This window comes from Chiloscyllium punctatum, chromosome 14 (assembly GCF_047496795.1).
Source record: "Chiloscyllium punctatum isolate Juve2018m chromosome 14, sChiPun1.3, whole genome shotgun sequence".
Taxonomy (NCBI): Eukaryota; Metazoa; Chordata; class Chondrichthyes; order Orectolobiformes; family Hemiscylliidae; genus Chiloscyllium; species Chiloscyllium punctatum.
In genome coordinates this window covers 31,464,719-31,485,866 of record NC_092752.1, presented here as the reverse complement: position 1 = coordinate 31,485,866, position 21,148 = coordinate 31,464,719, and the positions used below count along the sequence as shown (strand labels likewise).

At 38.4% G+C, this 21,148-nt stretch overlaps 1 protein-coding gene across 2 annotated transcripts in view; it reads left to right on the top strand.

Annotated features, from left to right (window-relative positions):
• The window catches only part of inpp4b (inositol polyphosphate-4-phosphatase type II B), a 940,291-nt gene that overhangs the window by 151,800 nt on the left and 767,343 nt on the right, over window positions 1-21,148 (top strand). For both annotated transcript variants that reach the window (XM_072584130.1, XM_072584129.1), the window contains one exon: window positions 8,220-8,284. In XM_072584130.1, coding sequence (XP_072440231.1) covers window positions 8,220-8,284 — 65 coding nt within the window. The remainder of the gene's footprint in view (window positions 1-8,219; window positions 8,285-21,148) is intronic.

The window sequence follows — 21,148 nt, the reverse complement described above, 5'->3', positions numbered from 1 at the left end:
TCTATTTATCCTATCCATGCACCTCATAATTTTGTAAATCTCTAGAAGGTCACTCCTCAGCCTCCGACACTCCAGGTAAAACAGCCCCAGCCTGTTCAGCCTCTCCCTATAGCTCAATTCCTCCAACCCTAGCAACATCCTTGTAAATCTTTTCTGAACCCTTTCAGGTTTCACAATATCTTTCCGATAGGAAGGAGACCAGAATTGCACGCAATATTCCAACAGTGGCCTTACCAATGTCCTAAACAGCTGCAACATGACCTCCCAACTCCTTTACTCAATACTCTGACCAATAAAGGAAAGCATACCAAACGCCGCTTTCACTATCCTATCTACCTGCGACTCCACTCTCAAGGAGCTATGAACCTGCACTCCAAGGTCTCTTTGTTCAGCAGCATTCCTTAGGACTTTACCATTAAGTGTATAAATCCTGCTAAGATTTGCTTTCCCAAAATGCAGCACCTCGTATTTATCTGAAGTAAACTCCATCTGCCACTTCTCTGCCCATTGGCCCATTTGATCAAGATCCTGTTGTAATCTGAGGTAACCCTCTTCGCTGTCCACTGCACCTCCAATTTTGGTGTCATCTGCAAACTTACTAACTGTACCTCTTATGCTCGCATCCAAATCATTTATGTAAATGACAAAAAGTAGAGGACCCAGCACCGCTCCTTGTGGCACTCCACTGGTCACAGGCCTCCAGTCTGAAAAACAACCCTCAACCATCCCGTGTCTTCTACCTTTGAGCCAGTTCTGTATCCAAATGGCTAGTTCTCCGTTTATTCTGTGATATCTAACATTGCTAATCAATCTCCCATGGGGAACCTTGTCCAACGCCTTACTGAAGTCCATATACATCACATCCACCGCTCTGTCCTCATCAATCCTCTTTGTTACTTCCTCAAGGAACTCAATCAAGTTTGTGAGACATGATTTCCCACGCACACAGCCAAGTTGACTATCCTTAAACAATCCTTGCCTTTCCAAATACATGTACATCCTGTCCCTCAGGATTCCCTCCAACAACTTGCCCACCACTGAGGTCAGGCTCACTGGTCTATAGTTCCCTGGTTTGTCCTTACCATTCTTCTTTAAACAGTAGCACCACGTTAGCCAACCTCCAGTCTTCTGGCACCTCACCTGTGACTATCGATGATACAAATATCTCAGCAAGAGACTCAGCAATTACTTCTCTAGCTTCCCACAGAGTTCTGGGGTACAGGTCCTGGGAATTTATCCACTTTTATGCGTTTCAAGAAATCCAGCACTTCCTCCTCTGTAATATGGACATTTTGCAAGATGTCACCATCTATTTCCCTACAGTCTATATCTTCCATATCTTTTTCTACAGTAAATACTGATGCAAAATCAGTATCTCCCCCATTTTCTGCGGCTCCACACAAAGGCCGCCTTGCTGATCTTTGAGGAGCCCTAGTCTCTCTCTCGTTACTGTTTTGTCCTTGATGTATTTGTAAAAACTCTTTGGATTCTCTTTAATTCTATTTGCCAAAGCTATCTCATGTCCCCTTTTTGATCTCCTGATTTCCCTCTTAAGTATACTCCTACTTCCTTTATAGTCTTCTAAGGATTGACTCGATCTATCCTATCTGTATCTGACATATGCTTCCTTCTTTTTCTTAACCAAACCCTCAATTTCTTTAGTCATCCAGCATTCCCTATACCTACCAGCCTTCCCTTTCACCCTGACAGGAATATACTGTCTCAGCACTCTGGTTATCTAATTTTTGAAGGCTTCCCATTTTCAGCCATCCCTTTACCTGCGAACATCTGCCCCCAATCAGCTTTCAAAAGTTCTTGCCTAATACCGTCAAAATTGGCCTTTCTCCAATTTAGAACTTCACCTTTTAGATCTGGTCTATACTTTTCAATCATTATTTTAAATCTATTAGAATTATGGTCGCTGGCCCCTAAGTGCTCCCCCACTGACACCTCAGTCACCTGCCCTTCCTTATTTCCCAAGACTAGGTCAAGTTTGCACCTTCTCTAGTAGGTACATCCACACTCTGAATCAGAAAATTGTCTTGTACACAGTTAAGAAATTCCTCTCCATCTAAACCTTTAACACTATGGCAGTCCCAGTCTATGTTTGGAAAATTAAAAACCCCTACCAGAGCCATACACCCTCTCTGAGACATCCTTGATCCTGGCACCAGAGAAGCAACAAAACATTCTGCTTTTTCACTGCTGGCCACAGAAACGTCTGTCTGTACCTCGAACTAGAGAATCCCCTAACACGATTGATCTCTTGGAACCCAACATTGCATTAGAGTCAGTCTCCATACCAGAAACTTGGCTGTTCCTGTTACGTTCCCCTGAGATTCCATCACCCACTACATTTTCCAAAACAGCATGCCTGTTTGAAATGGGTATATCCACAAAAGACTCCTGCACTAGCTGCCTACCCCTCTTACCTTTCCTGGAGTTAACCCATCTATGTGACTGTGTCTGAGACTTCCCCCTACCCCTCCCCCCTCTCCTTTAGCTGCCATCCATCACATACTGTTGCTGTTGCAAATTCCTCATTGCTTCTAACTGTCTCTCCAACCGATCCATTCGATCTGATAAGATTCACAGCCAGCAGCATTTATGGCAGATATAGTCTGCAGTAACCCTTAAACTCTCTTTAAACTCCCACATCTGACAAGAAGTACATATAACTTTGTTAAATGCCATTTTTACTCATTCACAATTTATAGACCCAGAAAATAACACTGTCTTATTCCTCTACAAACACTGCCCCAGGTTAATTGAATAGTTATGGCTTATATTTTCAGTTTAATCAAGAGACATATCTCCAAAAATATATAATCAAGAAAGAACCTACTCTACTCACTACTGCAGATTCTCTGTAGACCACACTTAAAACAATGATTAACTTATCTGATTCTGTGCTGTGAACTTTGCCCAACAGTTCCTCCAAGATCAGTTGTGAATTTCACTGTTTGATAATTTTTCCCAGATGCACTCCGATGTCTAGCGATACACAAATTCAACCATCAAAGATGCACCAACACCAAGGAATCAGAGACATGCCATGATTGTGGTGAGGCTGGTATGCAGCTCTGTGGGTTAAAACTTGTTCTTTTTTTTTCTTAATGACCAGAATTTCACTTTTCTGATCTCTCCATATTTTACGCAACTGACTCATGTCATTCATGGACTGAATCGAATAGTGTGGTGCTGGAAAAGCATAGCAAGTCAGCCAGCATCCGAGGAACAGGAGCATCGACATTTCTGGGACTGGAAAGATTTCAGTGTCCATTCTGTCAAGCCCCCTTCGGATGTTGCATGTTTCAATAAGATCACCTCTAATTCTCAAGTGGATTTCATAAAATATGACATGATGGCTGTGGTGATCAAAACAACTTTAATTTTAACAGCTAAGCAAGTAAAATGGTTTCACTTTGGAATTGCACTGTACTGATCAGTAAGAGATGAGATTCAACCTTGATAGAGAAAATAATTTAGCATTCTCACTTCCAGCTGCTATCCAGTATCTCTTTGTAGAAAGTATGCAGGTAACACAAAAAGCTGCACACAATCATAACTTGGTTCACATATGAAAAGTTGCTAATTGAGTTGAATTATGAAACAGCATGAGTATTTTCAATATTTTGATCTTGTTTTACAAATTATGGGAATACTAATATTGACAATTTTATATGACTTCTCACATTCAATTTACTGACCATGTTGACTGTGGGAAGCATAAAACCGTTAAAAACAGAAAAATGTTCTGGCAGTTTATTGGGAGCTTACGCTTGATTATCTTCCTTTCTGCTCCTGAGTCCCATGTGAAGGTTCCAGAGTGAGGTGTGGAGGAGAACTGTCATCCTTCCTCTTAATTACTCGAAGATTGTTTGAGAGAGACAAGAGAACAGATTGCGTGTATGCTGTCTTGACTGCAGGCCCAATGAGACTTAGAGTGATTTAGGATTGAAGGGCTTCAGAATTGTAAGATCCATGAAAATTGATGATGGTGACAAGCTCACTGAAAGGTTTTAATTCAAGTATTTTTCAGTGGCTGTGTTATACTTGATAACCCTTCAAATGAGTATTTCTCAATGAGCAATCCAATGATTATTTCTTGAAATATTTAATATTTCAAGTAATGCAAGTTATATAAATGTTTGACATATTCACAATTAATGGAGTTACTGTGGATAATGTTCAATTTGTGGTCAGCTGGTATGTATTGGCAAAATGGGTGTGTTCTCCAAATTTGTGAAGGCACATTCTCTCATTATGTCTGCTGGAAGCAAACACAATGCCATTTTGATTTATGGGCTTTCCAGTTGATCTGCCAAGCATCCAAAACTGCATGGGCATCTTCAACAAATATTGGGAAGTGATGGCACAATTGTAATGTCACTGGACTACTAATCTAGAACATTGGCTGATGTTCTAGGGTATGGGTTTAAATCACATCCGCGCCAATGGTGAAATTCAAATGTGATAAAAATCTAGAATAAAAGTTTAGCTTCATGGAGACCATGTAACTGCTGCTGATTGTTGTAAAACCCTATTCAGTTTGCTCATGTCCTTTTAGGGAGGGAAATTTATCATCCTCACCTGGTCTGGTTGACATGTGTTTCCTGATCCGCAGAAATGTAGTTGACTCTTCATTATACCATGGGCAGAAAATTCTGACGTAGCCAGTAACACCAATGTCCCATCAACGACAAATGTTTTAAAACCGAAAGAATTCTTTCAGGATCCAATTTTTCACTGCTTGCTTTACGCGGAAGTGGTGTGGTAGCTGCAGGAGGTTGTTGATGATTAGAAGAATCTTAGCTGCATTTTGGTGAGTCATTTTAATATCCTTATATCTTGATAAGCATAAGATTATGGTTTCACTTTTCTTTGGGCTATTACTTCTTATCAGGTGAGGGAAGTTGTTGTGAAGGAGAGTCTTTTGTAGCAACCTCATGTGGTGCAGAAATGGAACTCCTGCTATTGGCATTCCTGTACATCACAAACCTAATTAACTAATTGTTTTCTTTTAACAACAATCTGATAGTTCATTGTGAACACCAAGTGCCCAGTATCACCACATTCTTCAGAACACCCACCATCTAATTGACCACCATTGGCCTTTCCAAGGGATTAAGTAATCCCACCCCTGAGAGCGCTACCCAGTCAGAAGTTGACAGCTCTCCATTACAGGCAGCATCGCAATGGCAGTGATGACAGATACTGGCAATGCACCCACCTAAGGCCCAGGATCAGCAAGGAACCTGACACCAAAAGTGAACAAGGATAAAATGGGGATTAGAAATGGCATTTGGATGCAGGAGCTCTGAATGTCTGACTTCCCAATCACTGAGTGAATATGAATGAAGGATTCGACCCTACTCTCCATGCCTGTAAGCCTACAGGCAGATCCATGAAGGGTTTGCTTTTTTAGCTTCTTGAGGCGCCACAGTTCAAGCAAGCAAAGAGTTTGTATGAGCATATGCAAGGGAACAATTGGTGAGCAGTAATTCTCTGGAATGTCCCACCTTTCACCTGAAAGAAGGATTGAGTTAAGGTTGAGAGGTTTAATATGTGTGGCATGAATGATTCTTGCCACTTGTCAGCCCAAGTCTGGATTTTGTCCAGATGCATTGGAAACTGGACTGCTTCGTTAGCTGAGGAGTTGTGAATGGTGATGAACATTGTGTAATCATCAGCGAACATCCCCATTTCTGATCTTGTGATGGAGGTAAAATTATTGATGAAGCCACTTGTTATCTAAGAACAGTGCCTTATCTGAAGACATTCAATGGTGGTACATCCTCTACCTTTAATCACATGTTAGGCCTGAAATGAGGCAAAGACAAATGACAGTTGGTGGCAGTAACTATTTCAAACACCTCTGACTGAATACCACACACTGGGGGTGGTGAGTGCTACAGGGTACCTGAAATGTCACAAACTTGTTTCAGGCAACCTGGAATTTCCCAGTTCACAAAATCATATCAAAAGGTTTCTAAAGTTGTAAGGAATTTCAGAGTGACCAACTTTTGTATTAAATAATATAACTGGTCAATGGGAAATGTTCGTATTAGGACAGTGATTCGCTGGAAAAACATGCTAATATCAAATGTACTTCCTTGAAAATTGCATTTCCTCATCCACATTTGTACTTGTAGTTAGATCTGCTTTGACTGTGAAAGATTTGTTTTGGTCCTGCTTTTTAATTAGCCCCCACCTGTTTGAAAAAGGTCTTGGGACAAGATATTTAAAATGACGAGTTTTGTAACCTTCACCCATCCTGTTACTTTTGTGCCATGTCTCTATCTTTTAAACAGATCAAAATATTATTAGGATTGAGTTGCAATTTCAAACTGTTACGACACTAGTAAACCCTCCTGCTTAATTTAAAATCAGCAACACAGAAAAGTGTGCAGTAATCTGGAAAAGTCTGAGTGGCCAAGAACTATTTAAAGTAAAAATTAACAACTTTATTTCTTAAAGTATAACAGAATAATTAAGTAACCACTATTTACAATTTCTTCCTCTAACCTATCTTTTACCTTCCCTTCTATTATACTAGTCCGATAAAGCTCCCAGTTAAGATTTACAAAACAATACTTCTGATCTCAAAACCAGGCAGCTTTTGTGCTTCTATTTGGATCTTTCTGTGTCTTTTCTTCTTCTTAGGAATTTCTGCGTCATATGTTACTGCTCGAAAAGATACCTTTTTGAGAGAGCTATTTTGAGGCTGTCTGTTTACATGCTGCGCACGTCAGTTCTCCTCTTGACTGTTCAATTTTCCCCAGTCTTATACCCCCAAAGCATCAGATTGTGTCATTGGCTTTTAAGATTGTCAGTATACTCATCAAACTTCAATCCAGTTTTAATTATTTTTGGGGGTATAATTTAAATTGATTGGCTGAATTCGAATTTGTTTTTGTCGCTAAGTCACGAGCTAATAGAGTTGTTCAGCCAAATGTTAATTGTTGCCTTATGGAGAGTACTTGGTGCTGTGTCTGGTAGTTCTGCTGTTTTTCACTCTCTTAAAGTACACTCGCATCTTCGTAACAAAAATGAAATTAGAATGAATGGCCAGTGCTAACTTCCCTGTCTGACAAAACCTTATAGGAGCCACATCATAGGCCAGAACTGATCCAAAAGGTAAATTTTAAGCTTGTAGTTTTAGTGTTTTGAGGGCCACGAGTCATCCTCAGGGCCAAAGAAGAATGTTTTGATCCTCACTTTTCCCAGGTTAGCCCTCCATTCTAATCTTTGACAGATCTGATTCTGTCCAGAGCATTTTACACCATATTTGACATCACCCTCCCAATCCTATCATTCTGAGGTCTGGGTAGGATGCTATTGGGAGCATCAGTTTGGACTTGATGTACCAAAAAGCCTGCTTCCACACTGTAAGAATTTATGATTCACTGACACCATGGCTCATTCACATAATTTCTGAGGTATGGTATTTTTCTGCTAGCCAGACAGTTAACTGGTCTGTTGAGGTCTGTTGTGTAGATTTATTTAAGTGAGGGCCTACCATGATGACTGGCAGGTTTTACGTGTCTCTGGTCTTGCAAAGTTTGTTTCCCACTCCTTGCCTCTTCTGCACTTTTCTTTAACCCTTGTGTTTGAAATGGGGCAATTTTTGTCTACTCTTACTTTGTGCTCTTTCTAAAAAAAACTCAACTGCCTGTCAGAGAAGATACTTCACTGATTTGCTCTTTAACCATTGAGTATTGCTAAATTAGTTGTGAAAATTATTTGATATTTTGCACGCTGAAAATGAATTGCTTCATCTCAATGAACTATATAGTATGGTGATACTTTTTGTGAGAAAGAAGATTGATAATTTTTTTTCCTGTCTGAACCGAAGCTAGTTTATTTTTTCTTGCTGTAATACATTATCATGAGCTGTATCTTTTTTAAAAATACCATCATTTTTTACATAAAATCACACAAGTTCCTGATTCTCCTTCCCTCTGAGATGAGAAGCCAATGAAAAAACAGATGGTTTCTGCTGCAGTCACCAAATCTCTCAGCTGCAGGGTAAGAAGAGCCTTCTGGGGAGTTATCTGGCATTTAGCAGGCTGTCATATGTATGCAGCTGCTGGCTGAAGCAGGAATTTTCTAATGATTTTCTTCCCTGACCTTTATTACTGATGCATCTTCTTTCAGAACCATCTTTCCTTCACCAGCAAAATACCATTTTATTAATGTTTCATTTTCTCACACAGAACTAACAGAAAGATGGTGCCGCTTGAAAGGAAACCTGCTCTTCTTAATGAAAAATAGAAGCAGTGTAAGTAATTACCATATCTCTCTCAACCTAGATTTTATTGTATTTTCCAATTAAGCTTTTCATTTTATGGTTGTAATATTTTTCTGATGCCTTCTGATGGTAATTTAACAAAATGTAGAGTTCTATGCTGAATTCAACTTTCTGATGAGATTTGTTTGGTAAACTGTGTCAGATGTTTCTAGAGATATTTTTGACCAGTAATGGCATGAGTAGCAAAGTGCTTTTTTTTCAAGTATGGATGAGGCATATTAGAGCTAATTAACAATTGTCAGGCTGGCTGAGGAAGCAAGTATGCCTGTCAGATATCAATTCAACAGTGCAAACATTTGTAAAAGCTACATGTAAATTGAATTCAATCTGTGCACATGGAGAGTGTCCCCAAGGTGTGGTATAAACAGCTTTAAAATTTAATTAGGTGATAAGTGTGCTGACAGAGGTGCAGCAAAATAAATGTTATAAATACTCGAGCTGGTTCCAGCATATAGTTGCATCATGCAAAGAATCTTCATGTTAAAAACAAGCATGATTACAGCTTCCAAAGGTTCTGCTTCCTCTTTCTTGATTAATTATGCATTAAAGTTTTTCAATTTAATGCTGTCGTTTGGTCATTTTCAACATTGGTAGTAGCTGTATTTTGTATCTTTACTCTGTTGTTGTAGGGTATGCAGGTTTGCTTCTGTTAAATTTGTTCTGCGAAATAGAATCTTTCTAGAAAGATTGCCAGTTGTAATAATTGCACTCTAATATATGCATTTTATTCCTATTCTTGATATAATAAAATATAATATTTTGATTAATTTTCATTGAAAATATAGTTGACATGAGTAATAAGAAATTCATTAGCAATTGTATTCCTAGACAGACCATTAAAAGATGTTTGCCATATGCAATGGTTTCTGCATGTTTTGAGCTTTCCTGATTGTCACATTAAAAATATATATTGTCACAGTCCTTGTTTTAGAAACTACTTTGTCATGTGTCACTGCTTTCAATTTCACCTTTTAATCCTTGAAGATGGTAGGTGATTTCAATTGTTCTCTGCTTTCAACCAAAATAATCTTATTATTGCACTTAGCAAAACTATTTTCTTTGAACAATCTATCTACAGATACCCTCTCTCTCACTGCCTGACTAAAACAAGGGTTGCCTGAAAAGATTATATTTTTAGAATGTACCATGCACCCTTTTTAAAAAAAAAGTTACTTTAGTAAAATTAACTTACCTGGACAATTTGGTTTGCAACCTTTGAACCTATTTGACCCTTATTGGCCTGGACCACGCACTGCCCAAAATACCCAACCTGAAATCTGGCAAAATCCAAAATTCTGTGTGGCCTTGATATTGAGAGAGTGTACTGTACAAGTAAAAATATGTGCTGTTAGTTGATTGATCAGAATTTTTGTGTTGAAGCTAAATCATTGTCAGGACATTGAGTTCTAACATTCCTAGTCCGTTTATTATATTTGCTTTTGTAATGTAAGCAATGTTTTGGAAAAACTTTCCATATAATTGGTGTATGTACTACCCATGATTCAGACTTATACTCTGTAAAATTAAATATAAAGTAGTTGCAGCTTTATTACTTGCTGGTACTTTGGATTTTTCAAACTATTTTAAGAATGGTGTGTACTCAAATTATTTCTTCCACAGTATTTTAATATTGTATAAAGCAGTGATAAAGTGTTGCTGGAAAAGCGCAGCAGGTCAGGCAGCATCCAACGAGCAGAAGAATCGACATTTCGGGCATGAGCCCTTCTTCAGGAATCTGTAAAATTATTCCTGAAGATTCAGGATTCCTGAAGAAGGGCTCATGCCTGAAACATCGATTCTCCTGCTCCTTGGATGCTGCCTGACCTGCTGCGCTTTTCCAGCAACACATTTTCAGCTCTGATCTCCAGCATCTGCAGTCCTCACTTTCTCCTAAAGCAGTGATACCATATTAATGGAAAATATAAATCAGATTTTTAAAAAAATCTATTGAATCTGTAAATATACTTGTTTTTAAACAATCTCTCAGTTCTGTTTACCGCAATTATTGGATTGCGCATCATAAGTTTTATTCTGGTCTGTGAACCATGCATAGAGTTGAGGGATGGAGGCAGGATTTTGATGGTGAGGCCAAGAAACCATATTTTGAGGATTCAGACTTGTCTGTATTTACTGACCAACAAGAATGCTATTTTTGCTGCTGTGTGCTGGTTTCTTAAAAAAAGTTTTTCTGCAGTGAAATGATTGTTTTCTTCTGGTTGCCTGCTCTATTTTGGAAGCAAGGACAGTGGATTCCTGACAATATGGACAGTCAAACTTCACTATAATGAACCCTCACTGGACTGGCAGAAAATCATTCCACTGCACTGTGAAAAATGAAGATAGAATTAATTTGAATTGAACATAATTTTGTTTTAATGTTTTTTAAAACCATTGCTTAGTGTAGTTTGTTTTATATTACTCAGTTCATGGTGCTTCTACTTTGCCAAACCAATCCAAACAAAAAGCCATTCCTGGTAACGACTAGCAAATTTGGAATACGGAACCAAATTTATGTAATGCTTCTTTCATCAGCTTTTTCAAATCAGCAATAGACTCATCAAGACATTCTTGAATCACAGTTGAAATTTCTTGGGATCCTCTGAATTTCCCGAACTTGTTTTCAGAGACAAAGTTGATCTTTTTCTTGCTGTGTTCATGCATAGGAGTGCTTTTGCCCTTCGTAAGTTTCCTCCTTGCAGCTGCTTCCTCGTGCCTACTGTTTCTTTATAGTTTGTTACCTTCTTAGTCAATGAATGCAAATTTGTCATGTCAAATCCACACTTCTGTAGGATACCTTTCAATTAGTCTCAGCTTAAATCCCATCATTGCATCTGGGTAGAACCTAGTCAAGTGTTCATTGTAGTGGGGCTAATTTCCATTGAAAAAAAATGGATTTTCCTATTGGGATATTTGAAACCAGTGAATCATAACAACTTGTTATCATAGATTATACTACACTTGCTATGTTCTGGTCGGTCTACTGATTTTTTTGCAGTGCGTCATTAGAATGTACTGGTATTATAGATGCTCCGTCACACAAAGTTGAATACTATTAACCCAAGTTCTCTGCTAACACTTTCAAAGAGCTATTACTGTATTCTCTCTCCTTTGTTCCTTCCTGATAGCCCTGTCTTGCACTTTTGTTTCCTTTTTAAGTGTATATCCAGATTATTTTTGAAAAAACCTACAGAATCTGCTTCCAGGTCATGCATTAGATACTACTATTAATTGGTTCATTGCTAAGCCACTTAAATCTCTTTCTTTTGGTGCCAAGCCCAGCGTCCTTACTCACTCCATAAAAACTTTTCATAATTTTGAATATATCTACTGAATATCCTCTGATCTAAGGAGAACAATCCCAGTTTCTCTGTTCACACTGAAGTTTCTCATTCCTAGTCAAGTAAATTCCCTTGACACCCTTTGAAATGCAGTGACCGTGTTTGCAGTTGTAGATTCTCATGAAGTAGTGATACAGAAGGAAGAAGTAGTGATAAGTGAAATAATGTTGTTTTAATTGTGAAAATGGTGTTGGTTTCAATGTATTATTGACACAACAGAGAATGTTTTTAACAATGTAATGTTTCCAAAACTAATGGTAGACATCGTTTAATGTTATTGAATCTCTCTAGAATACTTCTTCCCTTGCCAGATATTTTCCTTAAAAAAGAGCACTTCACGATATTCACTTTGGCCTGGCAAACAGCCAACTGCAAATAGTTTGATCTTTTAATGAAGTGAAATAAGTCATGATCCTGATGAATGTCTGATCAGGTTCAATAAACTGTGTGGTGTATGGGCCATTCTGTTATAATGCATATTTCGTTAACACGAATTTGCTGTAATGCAATTGACAAATTGGGGACACTGTGTCTACAGCACAACATTTAAAACATGTTTTGTATGTAACACGACTCCAGCACCAAGAGTTTAAGTGCTCTTTCTAAAGTGCGATTTTTCTATAATGTGGAATTGCACAAGAACGTAAGCATCGCGTTATAGAAGAACATACTGTACTCCTACTTGTAGTTCTTATATTTTGGTGCAAGTACCTTAGAAGGAAGTCCTAAGATTTTGTGCAAGAACCAAGCTCATGTCTTTTTTTTGGTTTTCTGCAAAAGGAATAAATGTGCAGCATAATTTATAATGTGATTCAGTTCTCACTTATAGCAGCATGAAGCTCGCTCTCTCTTAAATGCAACTTGCCATAATGAACGTGCAGATAAACATTTGTAGAACATTCATTGACTTTGCAGAATGATGTCTGAAGTAACACCCAGCTTTTACCTTCATTATACAATGCACACTCATCCCCACAGTTTCAACATCTTTCCAATCAAAAATCAGAGATAATCAAATGACTTGGGAGATTTAAGTTGTGCGCCACTGAGATCAATATATCCAAGAAATTTCCACTATTCCCAGTAGTCAGTGTGATTTCTGGTTCATCCTTCTTTCTATTCTTAAACCCGATTACTGTTAAGGGCAAATGTTGGCCCTATTAAATATATCATGATACTAAAATTTAATGTAAGAGCCATTCTGTATGTATTTGTAAATTAACTTGCAGTGTATCATCAGGAATGACACATTGAAAACTAAGATTAAATATCTGAAAAATATTTTTTGGAAAGGGGTTTCAGCCTTTTAAATTCAGTGCTGCAGTGTTAGAATTGATGTTGTATAGAGAACCATTAACACATGTGATGTGATGACTGCAGCAACGTTTCTACAGCAGGGTCATAAATTAGATTGCAGTTTTCTTTTAGTTTAGGCAAGAATACTGTAAGTTAGAAAATGATATGCTCAAAATAGGAATGAATAATGATCTTTATGAAAATACTGAATGACCGAAACAATGCTTCATATGAGAAAAATAATTTCCAGGCTCTCATAGAACCACCTGTAATAACAATATTATAAAGAGTATGCTAATACAATTGGCAGTCACAGAAGACCTGTTACCTTTTCTCATTTTACCAGGTTTGATGTCAATGGAAAATGACTTCCTATAGCTAACACTAAGTAAATATCATAATAAAATTAGCAGTGATCCAGTTTCATATTGTAGTTGTGGATTGTAGTTGGAGTCCCAGCAGCAGCTGTCACTCTGCCAGCTGAATATGTGATCAGAAACACTGATTTTTTTTTTCACACTGTGAGTATGCAAACCTTGTAGAAATAAAGTGTGGATGTTTATGACATCTTTATCCTCCACTATCTTGCAATTTTTATATAGCAGTTAAAGTCAATGTAAAGAAAATACATTTTCCATTTCCAATTTGACTTTAAATATTGCTTATGTACAATATCTAAACCACACCTGAACAGCATAACTGTAAAATTACCTTTTAAAATCCACATTCTTTCCTCCTTTATTCATTTGTGTAAAGAATTACTTGCTCTTAGAGGGGAACATGATTGGATAGAAATCATGAATCACATTTGTATGTTGGCATCCTACTTCACTATACTTTAATAAGCGTTGCCTCCTAACAGCACAGGAAATGACACACTGGACTAATAATCTAGTGACTGTGTTGAAATCCCACCAGTTGGGGAAAATAGAATTTGGAATAATCTAATAACAGTGATGATAATCATGAAATTACTAGACTGTTCTAGAAAATTAAACTGGATCATTTATATGGTTTAGAGGGAAAAGAAACTTACTGTCTTGTCTTGTAACTACCCTCTGAAACGACAAGATACTCAGTCACAGGTAAAACAAAGGAAAATGGCTGCAGTTATTTAAGCTAATCATCTCAGGTCCAAGATAATGCTGCAGAAGTTCCTCAGCTCAAATATTCAGCTACATCATGAAAGATTTTGCCTCTAACATGGGATGTGCACTGATGATTGCAGAGTATGTATTTCTGTACAAGATTGCAGTGTAAAAGAGTTCATGTTGAAGTTGCATTAGCTTCACCCATTCTGATGAGGTTACACACTGTCCTTTGTTGGATACGGGAGTGCTAGACTCTCTTTTGAAGGGAGCACATGTATTCTGGAGAGCTCCCGAGTGTCCTGAGTAATTATGCCTAATTAACATAAACTGTACTTATTGCTGTCGTACAATAAACCACCTTATTAACCAAGACAAATGACTCTTCTGTTTAGATTCACTAGTGGTCTATCCTCTACCACTTATAATTAGATAACCCCTAAATACAGTATAGATAAAGGAAAATTGATAGCAGCAAACAATTTCAAATAACCTTTATCATCTGCCACATACTGGCAAAGATGCAGATACTGTAAGATGCCAGCAGTGGTGATCAGGAAAACGCCATAATTTCCATTAACAGCTCTTCAGGTAATCTGGAAGATCTGGACAATGTTCACACTTGGACTGATGGCTGTCAAACAAAATTAATTACAAAGAAGTGGTAAGCATTGGCAATCTGTAACAGAAGAGAGCCTAACAACATTCCCTTTATATTGGGGGTACAATAATGTAGTGATAACATCACTGGACGGGTAATTCAAAATCCCAGGCTAATTTTCTGGGGTTCAAATTGCATCACATTAGGTGAAGTTTAAAATCATTAAAACCTGACATTAAACAATAAACTAAACAAAAGCATCATAAAACCCACCTGGTTTGTTGATCCTCCTTTAAGAAGGAAATCTGCCACCTTGGTTTTTCAGATGTATGACTCCAGACTTACCACAATGTTTTTTTAGATTAGATTAGATACAGTGTGGAAACAGGCCCTTTGGCCCAACAAGTCCACACCGACCTGCCAAAGCGTGACCCACCCAGACCCCATTCTCCTACATTTACCCCTTCACCTAACATTAAAACCTGACATTAAGCAGTAATGTTGTTGATTTACCTGTCCTGTGAAATTGCTGAGGAAGCCACTCAGTTGTATCAAACTACTACTAATTGTAAAAAAAAAGGATGAAACCTGGAAGATCACTTTTCATTGTCCGAGTACTGGAAATGACAAAGTATACACAAAAGAGCCTTTGATATCAAGGTCACGTTTGATTCAGTATCGCATCAAGAAGCCCAAGCAAACTCAGAGTCAAGGGGGATTGGTGAACTATTTCCTGCTGGTTGTAGCTATAGCTAACACAAAGGAAATAGTTGTGGCTGTTGGAGATCAGTCATCTGAACTCTAGAACTAGGATCAGGTGTTCCTCAAGGAGGTGTCTTAGGCCCCCTCCATTTTCAGCTGCGTTAGCAATGACCTTCTCTTTGTCATAATGGCAGAAGATTGAGATGCTGTTGATTGTATAATGTTCAGCACTATTCACAACTTCAGGTATTGACCATTTCCAAATGCAGCAAAACCTGGATAATATCGTGATTTGTCCAAACGAGTGACAAATAACATTTGTGCCACAAAATGACAATGACCATCTCCAATAAGGGAGAGAATCACCCATGGTCCCTCGATGTTCAATGCATCATTGGATCTTGCACAATCAATGACCTGGAGTTACTGTTTATCATTGAACTGGACTGGCCAGGCAAATAATATGGCGACGAGCAGGTGAGAGGTTAGGAATTTTGCAATAAGTAACTTATCTCCTGATTACCCAAACCTTGTTCATTATATACAAATTACAAGTTAGAAATGTAATGGAATATACTCCTCTTCCCTGGGTAGGTGTAGCTCCAACAGCACTTAGGCTTGGAATCATACAAGAAAATGCAGCCCACTTGATTGGCACTTTCAACTTTCACTCCTTTCACCATGATGCTCAGTTGCAACAGTGTGTACCATCTACCACAAAGTGTGTAACTCACCAAGGCTCCTTTGACTGCACTTTCCAAAGACAAAACCTCCACCACCTAAAGGCAAGGGCAAAAAATGCATAGGAATAACATCTCCTCCAAGCAAACCCCATTCTACCTTGAAGCTACAATGCCATTCGTCTGCTGTCGCTGGATCAAAATCTTGGGTCTCCCTTCCAAATGTACTGTAAGTGTCACTACGTTTGTTATGATCTTGTGACCTCCGTTGTTATGGGGGAATGTTCAATTGATTTTAGTACCAGAGAAGTCAAATTCTCAATAAGAACCTAGCTGGATAAATCCTATTTTAAAATTATTGCAGTGATCATTCGCTAAAACGCAAGTTTGCAATGTTGCAGACTTTGTGTTAACAAAAGAACAAAACAGAAGTTTATTGGCAGCAGAAGTAAAGATGAACAAGCAGAAAACAAAATCACTCTATTCCCTTAAAAAAATGGTTCAGAGGTTTCACATACAGTGGAAATAATCGAAGCACGGTACATCTTACAAACATTGCAATTTCAAAAACATCAGTACCACGTTTCTAGCAAGATCCAGTGCAGCCCATTTCCGAGGGAGGTTTTTTTTATTGTTTTCATTATTTAATGAGCTTGAAGTAATTAACAATTCAACTCAAATGCTGGAACTGCAGATAAATTTTTCTTAACTTTCATTATACTCCTGATTTAGTTTCCTTCCAGTACTATACTATTTCTGCCACAGCTTCAATTACGTTGACTTCTTTTCTTTTAAACTTCAAAAACTGAACTTCAGTTATCTTCTACCAACTATATTCTGACACTCAGTTCTGAGATTAATAATAGTTTGTTCATCTAAGATAATTTCATTACAGTCAATGCTTTTTCTCAGCAGTGGTGCTTAGCACATTACTTCATTGAAAGACTTCTCAACACTTTGGAGCTCAATACATGCTTTTCTGTTGAACGGCTTCTAGTCCAAACTCAATTAATGCAGAAATTTACCTCCCTAAGCCCTCTGGGTATTTCCCTAGAAACTCTGGGTAACTTAATTCCACTACGAATAATACATATTTTACTTCAAAAGCTAATTTTCAACTTGAAAAGCGCAGACCACCCTGTACATTCAACCCAGAACTCCAAAAACTCAAACTCTCAGTAAATAGTGTGAAAATACGTATCTCAGTTTCAGTGCACACTCCAAACACTGCAGTGCTTGAAGAAGGCCACCACCACCATCTCCCACGCTACTCAAGGTGGGCAATAAAATTTGCCATACCCACTAGTCCTTAAGTCCCATGAACTTAATGAAAAAATAAATTAAATGGTCTTACCAACTTTAAATTACCCATCATTAATATCTTGGGATCTAGAAACATGACTGAATCAGACACACAAATACTCTGATGATGAGTGCAAATCAGAATGGGTATTCTGTGCAGAATGACGCCTCTCCTGTTGCCCCAGAGCTTTCCACCAACTAAAAGATGTATGTCAGGAATACATCAGAATAGTTCCCATCTGCTTGTTAACAAGTGTTCAAAAAGACTTAAGCTCAAGACCATCCAAGAGAAATCAGTCTCCTGGATTGGGACCCTATCCACCACCATAAACATGTACTCTGTGCACCACCAGTGCAACATGACTATTGTATACCCAACTCTAGTTGCACTGCAGCAATTTGTCATGGCTTCACTAAATAGCTTATCATCAATGAAATTCACTTCAATTCGATTCAATCAATACAAATAACAAGGTCAACAGATGAATAGGAAAGCAGTCATTTTCAATTTTTCATTCAAGTCACACGCCACCTGATTTGAAAATATATCATTATTCCTTTATCGTCACTGTCCAAATCCAGGAAATTCCTCATGAACAGCACTGCATAAATACTTTCAGCAGAAGCGTTGAGGTGATTAAAGAATGCAATTCACCACCATCACTTTGTGCAATATGGTAGAAGCAATAAATGCTTCATTTTTGATAACCAAGCCTCTTGAATAAAAAAAAGTCACTGCATTCCCTTTTCTAATCAGATAGTGCTGAAGAAGACCAGTCATGTGTCTAGAAATTCCTGCTTCTAAGAGTACTTTTGCTGGCATAAATTGAAGAATTCGATATAAGAATCGACTAGGATTCAGTTGTGCACTTAGCTCAGAGGTAGCACTTTTCCCCATGAATGAGAAGGATGTAGGTTAAGGTTGCACTACAGCGACACACAATCTGTTGACTCCAATTTAATATCAAGGAGCACTGTGTTGTCAGAGACAACATTTTCTTTAAACTTAGTTCCACCGATGTTCTCAGATGGTCTCCATTTTTGATCTTCCAGAATACCCAAGATTTCGGAACATTACTGGTGGATTGGCAGGTAGCAAATGTAACTCAGATCTTCAAAGAAGGAAGGAGAGAGAAACATGAACAATCAAGCAATTAGGCAACACCAATGTCAGAGATGTGCATCATGGAAACAGACCTTTCTGTTCAACTCATCCATGCCTCCCAGATATCCTAATCTAATCGAGTCCCATTTGCCATCACTTGGGCCATATCCCTCTAAACCCTTCCTATTCATATATCTATCCAGATGCTTTTCAAATGCTGTAACTGTACCTGCTTCCACCACTTCCTCTGGCAGCTCATGCCATACATGCACCACTCTCTGCATGAAAAGGTTGCCCCTTAGGACCCTCTTAAATCTTTCCCTTCTTACCCTAAACCTATGCCCTTTAGTTCTGGACTCCCCCACCTCAGGGAAAATACCTTTTCTACTAATCTTATCCATGCTCCTCATGATTTTATAAACCTCTATATGGCTATCCCTCAGCCTCTGATGCTCCAGAGAAAACAGCCCCAGCTTATTCAGTGCCTTCCTGTAGTTCAAACCCTCCAACCCTGGCAGTATCCTTGTAAATGTTTTCTGACCCCTTTTCAACTTTCACAACATCCTCCATTAGGAAGGAAACCAGAATTGCACACAATATTCCAAAAGAGTAAATGCTAGAAACTATACTTAAGGACCTGGTAATAAGGCACTTGGAAAATCACCATTAAATTGGCCAGTCTCAACACTGTTTTACAAAAGTAAAATTTCATTTGATAAATATATTGGGATATTTTTGAACGTGTAATCTATCGAATGGACAGTGGAGATTTTTTTCTGTTGCTTCATTTTACATTGTTTGAAACCCTGCTTCTTAACATTGACATGTAAGCTAATTTTATTTTGCATTTCTATAAAGGATCCGTAATATTGCAAGGTTCAATTGTTTTTGCTGCAATTTGGTTTCAAGGTATTTTTTCCCCCAGGCTCCTTCTAACTGGGGTTTGAACAAGATCAAAGAAGAGATGTCTCTGTGGTTAGACAGCACCAGATAATTGTTAGTATCAAGGAATATTGTATTAATGTTGGAAAATTGCATCCATAGGTTTAGGTTTCACCTGGATCTGTTATATATTCTAAAGAGCTTGTAGCCAATCCTTATGGTAAAATAGGGCAAAGTCAGCATGGTTTCATCAAGCGGAGGTCATGTCTGACAAATCCGTTAGAATGATTTGAGGAGGTTACGAGCAGATTAGGCCAAGGAGAGTCAATGGATATTATCTATCTGGACTTCCAGAAGGCCTTTGATAAGGTACCACACAGGAGGCTGCTGAGTAGGGTAAGGACCCATGGTGTTAGTGGCAAGGTACTAACATGGATAGAAGATTTGTTGTCTGGTAGAGAGTGGGGATAAAAGGGTCCTTCTCAGGAGGGAAGCCAGTGGCTAGTGTTCCACAAGGGTCAGTTTTGGAACCACAACTTTTCACTTCATACATTTAATGATCTGGATGAAGGAAGTAAAGATATTCTGGCTAAGTTTGCAGCTGATGCAAAGATAGATGGAAGGACAGCTGATATTGAGGAGGAAGGGCGACTTCAGAAAGATTTAGACAGGTTACGAGAGTAGGCTAATAAGTGGCAGATGAAATACAATGTGGAAAAGTGTGAGGTTATGCACTTTGGTAGGAAGAATAGAGGCATGGACTGTCTTCTAAATGGGGAGAAAGTTCAGAAATCTGGAGTACAAAGGAATTTGGGAGTCCTAGTCCAGGATTCTTTCAAAGTAAACTTGCAAGTTGAATCAGTAATTAGGAAGGCAAATATGATGTCATTATCTCGAGAGGACTAGAATATAAAAGCATGGATTACTTCTGAGACGTTATCAGGCTCTAGTGAGACCACATTTAGAGTATTGAGAGCAATTTTGGACCCCACACCTCAGGAAGGATGTATTGTCCCTGGAGAGGGTCCGGAAGAGATTGTTGAGAATGATCCTAGGAATGAAAGGCTTAACATATGAGGAACATTTGAGGATTCTAGGACTATACTCATTGGAGTTTAGAAGGATGAGTGGGGATCTGATTGAAACTTACAGAATACTGAATGGCCTGGACAGAGTGGATGTTGGGAAAGTGTTTCCAATGGCAGGAGAGATGAGGACCCAAGATCTCAGCCTTAGATTAAAGAAAAGACCCTTGAGAATAGAGATAAGGAGAAACCTCTTTAGCCAGAGAGTGGTGAATCTGTGGAATTCACTGCCATAGAAGGCTGTGGAGGCCAGGTCATTGAGTATATTTAAGACTGGGATAGATAAGTCCTTGATTACCAAGGATATCAAAGATTATGGGGAGAAAGTGGGGAAATTGGGGTTGAAAAACCTATCAGCCACAATTGAATGGCAGAGCAGATTTGATGGGCTAAATGGCCTAATTTCTACTCTTGTGGTTTTATGGACTAATAACACTGCCAGTTGATGATGACCATCTTCAACTTCTATTACTCCAACTTCTTCCGGGTTAGTGCAAAAAAAGCCTGTCTAGAAATTGTATTGTTTATCGTCTATTTTTGGAAATATCTTAAAAGACGTTGTTATGTTTCATCAATACATTCTCCTGAATAGCAATTCCACCATTAAAGTGCTGCTATTAGGATGTGAGGCCTCCTGAGTTTTAGGACTAAATTAATACAGATCCTTTTGAATATAAAGGAGCTCCTTGGCGATCCCTAAACTTATCTGAAATGTTGTAGCAAGTGGGCAGGGGTTGGGTCAGTAGTTCATCTGC